This window comes from Diorhabda sublineata, chromosome 3 (genome assembly GCF_026230105.1).
Source record: "Diorhabda sublineata isolate icDioSubl1.1 chromosome 3, icDioSubl1.1, whole genome shotgun sequence".
Classification (NCBI taxonomy): domain Eukaryota; kingdom Metazoa; phylum Arthropoda; class Insecta; order Coleoptera; family Chrysomelidae; genus Diorhabda; species Diorhabda sublineata.
This window is the reverse complement of record NC_079476.1, coordinates 20859619-20873779: the sequence shown is the minus strand read 5'-3', so window position 1 is coordinate 20873779 and position 14161 is coordinate 20859619. Positions and strand designations below refer to the sequence as shown.

General features: G+C 33.5%; 1 protein-coding gene across 1 annotated transcript; it reads left to right on the top strand.

The window, feature by feature from the left end:
* Nucleotides 1–5694: 5694 nt before the first annotated feature.
* Nucleotides 5695–6072, top strand: LOC130441698 (uncharacterized). The gene has a single exon (XM_056775481.1). It carries the CDS (start codon nt 5695–5697, stop codon nt 6070–6072), a length of 378 nt encoding a protein of 125 aa, XP_056631459.1.
* The last annotated feature ends 8089 nt before the right edge of the window (nt 6073–14161 follow it).

Here is a 14161-nt window from a genome sequence, read left to right as displayed (position 1 = left end):
TTTATAAAGAGCTTATTAAATACGACGTGTGAAAGCGAAGTAGGAAAAATTAATTTCGATTGCTATACATATAATAGAAAAATGAAGATAAATTGAGATTCGTCACAGTACTCGTAAAATGCGATCCCTGCCTTCAGCCTTCTTTAAATAATAGGTACAACACATATGAAAAGACTGTCCATTAGGATGGAATTTAATTATAACAAACATAAACAATATTTTCGTTTTGACTTGTAATAGTGACATAAAAGTTCATTTTTGTTATTCAAACTAGTACATTCAATATAAAATGCAAAAGAATTCGCCTTTCGATGCCGCAAAGGTGTCAATATTTGTTAATGGAACAAAAAAATACCAAAACTTGACAAATGAAGCTTTCAGCTCATATTTACTTATACTAAGCTAAATATTACCAAAGAAGTCACCACGAGAAGGAGGCTGCGAATCGATTCCCACCCACCCTGTCTAATTTACCGTCTTGTAATCTTTTTTTGTCTCATACTTTGGCAAACTATTTCCTGATTTCAGTTTTTCCAAAATAAAACCATGTCTGGTACATCTAGTGCGGCTTGGGTTACAATTTTGACACACAGCCTGGGAATGGCAGAGAAATGCTGAAAACTCTGGGGCATATCCTGTCCGAACTATTTTCTTAATTTCTTCATTAATCAGTCGCAACAAAATAGGAGGTTCACTGCATATGCAATGATTCCAATTTATCAAATCTATATACTAAGATACATAAAAATAGGAAGGGGATATTTCAAAGCACATAAAACTTTTATTAGGTATCTATCTAGCCGCTATAATCCTCCTAAACTTAAGTTTCCTAATATATTTCCTAGAGTGAATAACCATTCCTACAAGAATATTTTCTGAGTTGGTAAACAACATATTTCTTTGATTCACTGGATCATCGACTTGTCTATTATGTAGGTACCTAGTATATTTTATACTTTACCAAAAATGAATAGCTTCATTCTTGCAGGATGTTGACCATATTCGACTATAATTCTTAATAAATTCGGCTAGATTTGTCTACTGAACACACTACTACAACACCAACCCTCACAATTACACTATCTGACGCGCGTTTACCTTCAGCTACTGAAGATGTTAAATTGGTTATCAAAACCTCAATAACAAATGCGGCGAAAAGTTTCACACGAGACATATGAACGTAAAATTTTATTTGCAGTTATTAACCAGCGGAATTGAGCAGTTTTTCCTTATTTTCTTTTTGCTAAGTTTTCGGGCAATACTTCAGTTAGTACTGCTTGACAAAATCCAAATACAAGTACTTCTGGTCAGCGCTTAACTCTTTCCAATCAATTTTTGGCAAATTCAATTAATTTTTTTCTAAATTTGCAATTGGACCAGAAAATCCTCTAGAACCCGTAGTCTGTCCATCAAGATACTCGAATAGATACCTGAAGTTCATTCGCAAATTATTCATTGCAAGGAACTTCTAATATTTTGATGACTTTAGAAGGTCATCGTATACATCTTATGAATATTAAAGGTTCCAGGAATTCCAACTTAGTAAGATTATGTTGTGGCGCTGCCCATTCTATCTATATACACCTCCCTATTATTATTCACCGATTGGGAAATATTGTTAAGAGGCTGGAATGATATCGCATTCACTACATGGTTTCTTCGATCAGGATATAAATTATAATTTTAAATGATAATCGCCATTCAAATGAAAAGAACCCCAATGATATGGTTTCCGACAAACCCTACCTAGATATTAACCTTGGAAGGATATTGCCTGTGTTTTCTCACCCAATTGGTTAAAAAAAATAAATTTCATGAGCTCCTGAGCACGTATCATTTTTTAGAGATGCATTTTATTTCCTTATAAACTGATCTCTATCGATGCATAGAATGTAATACGGAGAACCGTTGTTGTAATTTATTTTTAAGTTCTTGGCTGTTTGTTACTGGACAAACTTATGTATTAGAATTTAGCCCCATATAGTTCTTAGTTGGTGCGTGAATGAAAAAACTTGTTAGGAGGTAATTGATTTAATCTCAAATATAGATTAAAACACACTATGATCAATCGTATTAAAAATAAGTCACCTCAAAAGGAGACAAACGGAACAAATATACAATTTTTTGAATAAAGTGTCCTATATTTGATCACAATTTTGAATTCTAAATAGCAAATTAGGTCAACGTTGAAAGAAATTTGGAGGTTATTTATGTCTACAACTTACTTACTACGACTCAATTAATGACCCAAAAGCAAAAGCCTAATATGGGGTAAAAGTCGTCGCCGTATAACTGAAGCAGCTGAATATGATACGGATTGTATTTGCGTCCAAGAATTGTGTCTAAGAATCCTATGAAATCGCCTATAGTTAATCTTATGTCAACTCTTTCTTTAGAAGAATATTTTTTCATCTTTTAAAATGACACTACAAAGTTTTGTGGTTAGAATTAAAAAAAAAATGACACATTCTGTACATTAGAGGTAAACGAGATTTTCCAATGCCACTAGCTAGAAAAGGGAGACTCACTGCACACCAGACACCAAATTCAACAGAATTAAATGAAATATTCAACATACCACTTTCCAATCAAATTATCTTTCTAATGCACTCACAATCATTCAGAAAGAATTTTCTTAATTGTTTCTTAAATTTTTGTTACGATTCAGTTGACACTATTAAAATAGCTACCTCATATCTTCCACATTTGGTATAAACAATAATCTGTTACAATTTAAATGGTGCCGGTCTATCAGTAAGTATATCAAAAGTTAATTCATACTTAGTAAATTAATTCGATCGCTATTCAAATTCATATATCAAAAGATTTTTTCTCACTTATCATCAAATGTGCCCTTTACTATTAATAAATTCTTTGATTATGTTGTTCTACAAACAAGCATCCCTCTTAAATTTATAAACTTAGCAACATTTGAGAAACAATTTCGAATGTTTAAATCATATAGTGAACAAAATAAGTCAGCGGCAGTCATATATCTCAAAATTCTTTAAACAATTAATTTGGAACACAAAAAAAATATAAGAACAATACATTATGTCCTCGTTTTATTCTTCCTACTTTTCTTGCAAGGTTTCTTCGGAGATTTGATTTCGACTTCCCGACATACTGGCTTTGGTTCGGGAACATAATATTCCCAACATCCAAAATCTGCTCTTGGGTGCGGTACTTCACAAGGATCTGTGTAATGACATTCTTCCGGATCCTCTATACATTTTAACCTTTTATATTCTACATCCACCATTTCAGGTTCTATGCAGGGGCATTCACCTAAAAATCAAAATTACTATAGCGAGGGTGTGATTTCTTCCACATAAATTGAAACACAATTACTACAGTGTTAGTGCATATATATTTAAGGAAAGTGAGAAAAATCATCGATCATCGACAACAAGATATCGTTTACTAAAAAATCGATCGACTTAACCATTTTTGAATTATATAAATTAGAGTTTTTCACAGCTAGCAGTCTTTATTCATTGTTGTTGCCGTATTGAATTATGGATATGGATGGGGGATCGTTTCTAATAGTATTACAAAAAAATATAGTTCATCAATTTGTTACGAACTCGTCCACGACTAGGACTGTGGAGCCGGTTCTGTTCGGTTATGGTGGAGGAATAACCTTGATATTGTTTTCTTAATGTTTTCATTTATAGCGGCGCTTTGTTTATGTTTCTAGTGTAGCGGGTAGATACTCAATTATGATCCCAATAATTGACAGATCTACTTCAGGAATGCACCCTTGCCCACGCGAGCCTTGGTTTATCTCTCAAGACCATACGGGGGAAACCATTGTCCCATCCCAAAATTCCTACCCAAACCTATCAAATGGGACGTGATCGGTGTATGTGAAGTCAGAAGAAAAGGTGGAAGCCTGGAAAATCTTAAGTCGGGACATATATTTTACCACATAGGAGAAGAACAAGATTCAGTAGGAGGAGTAGGCTTTCTGATAAACAAAAAATGGTCCAGAAACTTTCTGTCAATAAAAGCGATATCCACGAGAGTAATCTATACCTGCTTAAGATTAAATAAAAGATATTCCTTAAAGATAGTGCAGGTATTTGCGCCAACATCATCTCTCAATGACAAAGAAGTGGATATTTTTTACGAACACTTAACCACGGCTATAGTTGACAGTCCTTCCCAATTCATCATAATATGTGGCGACCCAAATGCAAAAATTGGAATAAAGCTAAATTCAGTAGAGACCTCTCTTGGGAACTTTGGAAGTCCAGGGAGAAACGAAAGAGGAAAGATACTGCTGAACTTCCTCCTTGAAAAAAAGCTGTACCATATGAACAGTTTCTTTTATAAGAAGCTACACAGAAGATGGACTTGGAGAAGTCCAGACGGTAGAACAAAAAATGAAATCGACTACTTTCTTACAGATAAGAAACACATATTTACAGACGTAATAGTATTAAATAGGTACGGAACAGCCAGTGATCACAGAATAGTCAGAGCTACCATAAAAATAGGTACAGAGCTACTAGAAAGATATAAAATGGTGAAGAAACAGACAAAACCCTGGACACGACCAGAAGATGATATAACATTTGAAAATTCCATTAATACAATCATGAAAGATATTCCAACGACAAACGATATAAACAGCTTAAACGAGCAAATTGTACACACCATCAATCAGGCAAAAAACGAGTGCTGTCCAAGGAACGAAAAAGACCAAAAAATTAGCAAAGAAACCAAAACAAAGATGGAGCAGAGAAGATTGTTAAAGAGTAACAAGAGCACAACCCAACAACAAAATACTGAAATAAATATGGAAATATCCAAAATGATCAGAAGGGACATGAGGAAATATAAAAACGAGAAAATTATACAAACAATCGAAAAGAACAAAAGCATGAGAGTTATGAGAAGAAAAATCACAAACGGTAAAAAAGAAATAATAAGCTTAAAGATGCAAACGGAAACCTAATTACAAACAGAGAATTATTGCGCTTAGTAGAAAAGTTTTATAAGGTACTATATAAAAGTGAAGCCAACCAAGAACCCAGGACCATAAGAAAAGTACGAAATGTAGGATCAGAGGATATCCCGGATATATCTCTGGACGAAATATACCATGCCTTGAGTAATATTGAAAATTAATAGAGCTCCGGGGGAAGATGGAATAGTTACAGAGGCTTTAAAAATTGGTGGACCTATACTCATAAGGGAGATACAAGAGCTTTGCAATCTTTGCCTGAATAACCAAAATATCCCCACTAAGTGGTATAACTCTACCACAATTTCACTTTATAAAAAAGGAGATAGAACAAACCTCGAAAACTATAGACCGGTTATTCTTTGATACCACCTCTATAAACTATACACACGTATCTTAACAACGAGACTAGAGAGGAAATTTGAACTTTACCAGCCAAGAGATAGGGTTTCGTTCAGGAAATGGAACAAACGACCATCTGATTACTTTAAAAATATTAATAGAAAAATCTATAGAATATAACGGACCACTAGCCCTTATCTTCTTCGACTACCATAAAGCATTCGATACCAGCTATTTTGAAATCATTAGAAGAATGTGGAGTGTAACAGATATTCAAGTATTATATCAAATATATATATAATAACGCGACAAAAACGGTCAACCTACACTCTCCCACTAAGAAAATTAAGATAGAAAGAGGCGTTAGGCAAGGTGATACTATGTCGCCGAAACTATTTATTACTGTTTATACTGCAAAAAACATAATACAAGATTTGCAAATCGCTACAAGGAAAGTTGGTCTAAAAATAAATTTCAATAAAATCAAGATGATGACAAATTTAGTTCTTAGGCAGCCACCAAATGTGGACAACAAAGATATTCAGATGGTGGAGAGTTATATATATCTGGAACATGAGATAAAAATTACTAGAGACAACCAAACAACAGAACTGTCTCGAGGATGGGCTTCATTTGGTAAATTGCGAGATGTGTTCAAGGGAGATGTTGCAATCGGTCTTAAGAGAAAAGCCTTTAACCAATGCGTACTACTAGTCCTGACTTATGACCTTGAAATTAACAAGAAGATCAATACTTAAATTGCAAATTACACAGTAAAATTGAAAGGTCTGTGCTCGGCATCACTATGAGGGATGGGATAAGGAATGACGAATTGCGCAGACGATCTGGAGTTAAAGATATCATAGACCAAATATTGAGACAAAAATGGTGGTATGCAGGACATGTTGCAAGGATACAAGATAACCGATTAACAAAAAGAATTCTAGATTGGAGACCGAGAACAGACAGACGAAATCCAGGAAGACCTCCTACGAGATGGACTGACGATATTAAAAGAAAACGGAAAAATTGAGTAGCAACCGCTCAGAGCAGAGAAAACTAGAAGCATTTGGAGGAGGCCTATGTCCAGCAGTGGACGAGATAAGGCTGAATGATGATGATGATGATGTTTATATTTCAAAAAAGACCTTTTTATTTGTTTGTCTACTTTCTAGAATCGAATTGACATTGCAAATGTCATGTTGAGACTAATATTATATCGCTGTATCTCAAAAAATAGCATGCCCCTCTTCGTATTGACAAGAAGGAAGGTTACAAATTTTTGGAATAAATCCCTCAATGTCTGGTGGGGTGAAGATAAATCGGTCCGTTTGAGGTGGAATAGCAAAATCAAATAGCAGAGCAGCCCTCAAAGCACTTCACTTTTATAAAAATAAGTCAAAGCTAGTAAGGGAATGTACGTAGTCCTCGAATTTACTGGGAGCAAACCACAAAATTATCTTGACATGGGTAATCTTTAAGACCTAGTTTTTATAAATACTAAAATTGATCATCTTTGAGAAATACACAGTATTTTAGAACGAATTCTAACGGTAAAAACCAATGAAAGGATATCTATTAATACCTGGTTTAATTGGAGGAAGTGGCTTAACCTTAATCACTAAATTGTCATCTGCTCTAGGACAATCTACTTTACATATACAAGGTCTTGGACATATTCTTGGTGGTTCGGGAGATTTGAGATTCAATCTCTTCAAAGGTGGTGCGTCCTTTACCGTTTCTTCTATACACGGACACACAGGATTTACAAGAATGGGTAGCTTCTTTGGTTTCACGCAGAGATTATCATCCGCTCGTATACAAGGTGGTGGTGGAGGGCATGGTTTTGGGGGGTAACATATATCCTGAAAATGATTTATTTAAACTTTAATATATATTAATTTTACTTCATTATCTTGGTAAACATTAAGATATACTATGGACACTGGGTCGCAGTACAATTGTTCTCGAGTCGTAGCAAAGATTGTAAAATCTAAAAAAATTTTTCTCTAAATTTAATATGCCTCGAAATTTTTCAAGTACATCAAACCTCGTCCATTGAATAGCATATCAAACTAAAGAAATGGGAAGTGATCATAAACATCTTCTTTTGTATTGAAATTCATGATGAGTTTCGCAAGAAAGCTGAAAGACGAAGCATTGGTTTTTCTGAATGAACAGCTACCATCTAAATAAGATGCTATTAAGGATATGTTCCACGATTTTAAATTGTTAAAACAGTAGCTTATTTGTGGAATATATTTGGTTAGGTCTTTCAATTAATTTAATGTGAATTTCAAGGGTTAGACTACTTTTCGGATATTCTTTCAAATAATAAGGTATATATTGAAAAGAAAAAATGCTGCATCTTGGTGAATAAAAAGTTTATAATTTAATTGGAATTTCATGCGTCAGCGATATTTAAAAAATATTTGAAAATGTACCACTAACCACTAATTAATTATCGGATGTCAAAGAGAAGAGTCAGTGAACAATCTATAAACTTTTTATTGCTATTTGTCTTCTACGAGTGTGTTCTCAGCTTTGGTGTACTAGAAAAATGAGTATCGAAACCTTATATGGAAATTAAATAACATTATTAAGTTTTAATTCGAAATTACTATGTAAAGAAAACCAATATCTACCTCCCACAAAGAATAAAATATGTAGAACAAAATTTTTTTCTGAGAAATAGATAAACAAAAAGCTTGAATTTTGATTTTTTTAGTATTTATCAACTGGGGACTAGGAACAATATATTGAGGATTTAAAAAAGTTCCGAAACATCATCATATGCTTCGTCGAAGATTTAGCCCCTGATAATATTTGATCTAGTACTTGATTACTATTTCGCCAATCCTCGAGATTCTCCAGCATTTCGTATTAGTTAATGTACTAAACTAGTTGAAAACAACATAATTTCGATCCGAAATTGAGTATTTCCTTTCGTTCTCCCATTCTTTTTGCAATACAATCGGGCATACCGAAATAGTTGTTATTTATTTAATTCCTATGCCTCAAATTATTTCAAAAGTGTTCGATCCAACTATTGAATATATGAATTTTATTCCCTTACATTTCCGAGCTTATTGATTCAATTCAAAAACAAAACTGAACTGTTTATTTATATACTCACGTCTGCGTCCTCGCAAATTTTTTTCAGTCTAATCAGAGGTACATCCACCATAGGAGGAGGCTCGATACAGTCACAAGGCTTGGGTTTGATGGGCCTCAATTTCTTCGGTTTCTGGACAAGATTATCGTCAGCTCTGACCGCATTAGCACATATAGGTGGAGGACAAATCCTGGGTGGATCAGGAGCAACAAATTTAAGTCGTTTCAAACCAGGCGCTTTCTCTGGAATATATGGATCAATACAGATGCACCTTGCAGGGTGGAGGACTGGCAGCTGTTTTGGTTTCACACACATACAATCATCGGCTCTCGGCGGACACTTGGCTGGTATCGGACAAGGTTTATATTTGGGACTGCATTTTGAAAATGGGGGCAATCTCACTGTTGACGGGAGGAAACATTTTTTTGGTTTTTCAGGCTGTTAGAAGAAAATATCAAAATTATCTTAATAATATTCTTATCTTCATAAACTACACTATTGTTTGAATATTTATTCGAGCTTGACATGTATGAACGTAAAATCTACCCACAGTGAAAGTTAGTGTTAGGATCGCGAAAGATATACTGGAAGATTGGACAAACAAATATTTATATAGTTGTCTGAAAAGCAGAGAGAGATTAAAAACTAAGATAATTGGAATAAAATTACACATCAACTGCAGTTGATGCTCAAATGATGTCCACCTTCATTCACAGTAAATTTCCTATGCTTGCTGTGTGAACACTCTCTGTTATAAAAGATTAGCAACGTGCTCTTATCATGTTTTCAAAATCATCTGCTTTGGTAGGAACTGTAACATAGACTAATCCGTTTAAATATCCCCATTAAAAAAGCAATAGAGGTTATATCAGGTGAATGAGCAAGCTAAAATATTGTGCCATTGCTTTCAATTCATCTGTCTTCTGGATTCTTCCAGTTTGTCACCCAACAAAATGATGTTGTCACCACATAGTAGCTCTTTCATTAATTGAAAAGAATATTCTCAGTAAAATTAATATACCTTCCACCTGTCAAATTTATATCATAAAAACACGGCCCGATTGAGCAATCACTAAACAAACCACACCAATATGCTTTTCTAGCATACACAATATCTATTTTAACTAAAATTTCAGCGATTAAAGAGAATCTCCTTTCTATTCCAATTGCAGACATGGAGTTGAAATGTGGGATTGAATTGTATACAAGCAAAATTGTTAAAAACTTTCAAGTTCTGTTACAACCGGCTGACGTCTACGATTTTGAAGTTTTGCTGGGAAATTTGTTCGGTTAGGGTAACGATTTATTCCATATTCTCACATATAATAAACATATGAACGTACTCGTCCTAAGTAAAACGTAAAGTAAATGATTAGCTTTTCTAAAAATTACGGCTTGAAATATGAAGTTGTAACGAAGTAACTGCTCACTTAAAATACTACCTACGGCTTAAAACTTCCAAAACATCGCGTCGGCTAATGGCTAGGGTTTTTATTTAAATTATTAGCATTGATTTTGTCCTTTGCCTCTTCTTCTCATTTTTCTATTTCTTTCTTATATCATTCTCCACCTCTTCTATTCATTTCTTTTTTGGTCTTCATTTTTTCCCTTTCTCTTCAACTGCTCTTATCGATAGTCTGTCGTAAACGGCCATTATCTGATTGAATTTCTCTAAAAATGTTTCTCAATATGTTCTCTAATACATTTCCAGTTTACTCGTAGCCTCTTTCATAAAATCCATACCTCGGAGCAGTAAATCATTCTTGGACGAGAATTGTTTTGTAAACTACAGTTTTCACTGATTGCAATATTATTGGGAAGTTTTTTGCTACTTTTGTGGCTCCTGCGATCTTGCTTCTCATTCCAACTATTTTTTCCACCATTCAATTTCTGTATATTGTGATTAAGTTACCCCTTTGAAACAGTATTTGTTTTCATTTTATACTTTTATTGATCAATTGCTTGCCATATATTTCGTTTTATTACATCCCTACTCTCCTGCTCTTACTTCTAGCCTAGCTATTACGTTGCACATTTCTATTTTTGATTCAGTTAAAAATTCTATATCGTCCGCCGCATAAGCAGAAGAAATACATTGGCGGTTTTTCTGTTCCAAATTAATTTATTGCTTTACACAACTTTCTATGGGCTGTGGCTTTGGTTGTGCAGCTGTAGATTCTGCTCATAACTAACACATTGTAGTTGTTTTTGGGTGATACCTTTTCCTTTTCGAGATATATACTGATCAAAATTGCGTGGGAGAGTCACTAATACTGAATATTAGCAAGCGACATACATAGTAAATCTGTGAATTTGAACATTAATAAAAAATATCTGAAGAGAGAATATGAATGAATTCACATGCAGGAATTGTTAGAATCTTTAAATCAAAGATAACAAGGTGAAAAACGGTACAATGTATCCTACAAAAAAAGCAATTTTGAATAAAAAGTGTTGCTTACTCCACAACCTGCATAGATATAATATTTTCCCACTAAATGATCTTATGTAAGAGAAATTAAAATGGTGCCATGGATCAGCTGGCAATAATTCAGAATAAGTGGAACTGGTAATGAGGTATAAGTTGAAGTAATTCACTTAATAAATTATACTTACCTCGCATGGATCTTGTTTTGGCTTACATTTTTTTTTGGATGAATATTGTTTTGAATAAGTTGTCAACAATGGATTCCTGCCGGCTACAGAATGATTATCGTCTAATGATGTATATTTACTATTCTCGCTGTGCCTTCTGTGGAATATACTGGTTTCATTTGAAGATATTTCCCGTTTTTGTGATTTATTCAAGGTTACTATTGTTTGCACCGTCGGAGTATTTCTGTCTGATTTTTTTGTACTTAACGGACGGTTTTGACCTACATCTGAGGTTTTAACAATCTTACTACTGAATAAATGTTTAATGTCTTTACTGGGTTCAACTTCAACGATGGAATGTTTTTGGGATGTTTTCAAATAATCGGAATACGATGGACACATAATATATGTTCTGGAGGATATTAGAGACACAGAGTTCGCATTCTCAGATGGTAAAAGAGCACTACCTGTGTTGGAAGATTGTGTGTAAGAGTTATTAGAATTAAAGTCCGAATTTTTATAACATTTTTTTCCTACGGCCAAATGAGGAGTACTAGAAAATTGTCGTTTCTGTTCAACATCTGTGTTATTCTGAACCAATAGAGTGCGAGTTGTTGCGGTACCCAAATTATCAAATTTATTTGGTACCTCATTTGGAACTGATATAGGTTGTGCAGTTTGAGATTTTATGTAATCGGAATAAGATGGAATTGTCTGTCCGCTTTTAATATATAATCGCCTCAAGCGTGAGCTCGAAAAAACAGATTTGCTTGTAGTTTTAATACCACTAGTGAAAATATTTCTATTGGTGCTATTCTCAACTAAAATATTTTCATAGGAATCCTTTTTACTTTGCTTATAACTAAGATCGTCTGGATTTTTTTCATTTACATTGGAAATATTACTATAACCACGCCATTGTGCAGCAGGAATGTCTCGTTTGGTATTCAAAATGTGTTTATTTTGTGAATTCGTTATATTAGTTCTCAAGTTGATATACTCTGAATAAGAAGGGCGTGGAATGTAGTTATTAGAATAGGTGTATCCAAGTTTTTTATAGTCGTATTTTGGGATTTCCTCATCATTTGAATTGGAGGACTTATTTATAGCTTTGTGTGAGTAGTCATTCCCTTTTATTTCATCAGATATTTCATTATCGATATCTGTAGCATTTGAATTGTTGATAGTTTCAGTCATTGATACCTTCTTTATCAAAGGTAAACGTTTTGTTCCAACGGTCAAAGCAAGTTCCATGTGAGGTGATCGAAATGGTTTAAGATTTTTTGGTTGTAAAACATCTTTCGTAAAACTGCATTCGTTACATTCTTCAACATTAAATTTATACCGAGGTTTCGGTCTAGCTGCTTCAAGTTGATATCTTTCGCAATTTCTGTTCTCACGAATATCCTCATCTATTCTTGACTTATGTAATTTAAATTGTTGATTATTTGAACCGTCTCTAGATGTGGTTGAGTAGAATGGAATGCTATTGGATGCAGTGCCTGAAAATTAGAAATTGTAATGAAACAAATAACCAAACAGATCATAATGTTACGGTGTATCTGAAATAAGATACCAGAAGAGCTTATCCAGCATTTTATGCTAATTGAATGGTGCTAACGCAACAATTGCGGCCAAAAATATGTGTCAGCATAGAGAAACATCAATTACAGCGCAAGAAGCTGTAAACAAATTTGTGAGTATCCAACTTGATTACTAGAGACGAAAACTTTACAAAAAAATTCTAAATAGGTACTTCTGTATATTTGTCGAAGTATGCCTAAAATTGTTACGTTGAAGTGCTGAAATCTGGATAAACTATATATGCAGATTTTTATTGTGAACAATTGGATCGAGTGAATCAGTCAAATGGAAAAGATATCTCGAGATATTTTCCACAAAAATCAATTGATTTCTATTGGCCCGGAATCGAAAATTTGCACACTACAAGACAAATTGTTATTGATACGGAAGATAATAATATTATTCATTGAAAATTTTTCGGTTTCCCCAATATTGTAAATTTCAAAATAATGCTCTCACAATTAGTTCAAACTAATATTATATTATATGACAATTTATATCTGGGGAGCTTACTTTTAGTATTGATAACATCCATACTCCCACCTTTGCGTTCATTATTATTTCGTTCTAACAATGAAAATTTTGAAGCTCTTGTACTTAAACCTTCATCTGCACAGCTACAGCTTCTCTTGGCTTTAGATAGAGATCTAATAAAGTTATGATTCACTTGTGGATTCGAAACCTTCAAAAATAAAACAGAATTACTATGTATTGTAATTCTACCCTTTTAGTGTAAATTTTAGTAGCTCTTTAAATACTGAAATGTTATAAAAGAGCTAGAAGAAACATTTCTTTAAAATAAATATTTTGTTGACTTTGCAAGGATCAAGATTTTTTTGTATAAAATTAACGATATAAATAAATAAATGATAATTTAAGAAAAAATAATTCTCATTTGTACTATTACAAATATGTTTTTGTTCCATTTTGTAAACTGTCTTGTTCATGCCACCCCTATTTATAAACGTTTGCTAGTTCTCATGATTAATTTTTTTATTATTGCTCATCCATTTCTTGCTCATTGGTCTTTATATAATACTTGCCAATGTTGAGTTTCATTTGTCTATAATGTAATTATAGACAATTAAATCCATATTTCTATATCCCATGTGTGATTTGTAAACTTCTTGCCAGCCCTTTCCAATTATTTCGTCCACGAATATTATCAAGAGAATACGGCTTAACTAAGATTGCGCGAATAATCCAATCGTCCATACGGTTGAAAGTCTGTTCAGTCACTAGGACACCAAGCATTAGATTTAATAAAACAAAATATTTTTAATAAGATCGGACAGGATATGACTACGGTATATAATCCATAATCCTGCAGTTTTTTTAATATCTACTACTTATATTTAAGAAGTTTAATATTTTCATTACTTTGGATATGTGGCTTTCTTGGGAATATGTGTTGAATACAATCCGAAACCGATTAATGAGATTATTACAAGCTTCGAAAAGTTATTTCGACGTTGTTTTCGTCTATAGTTTTTATGCTGAATTATGAGAATTCTAATATTTTTTTGGTTGTCGAAGTTATAGCTACATCGCCA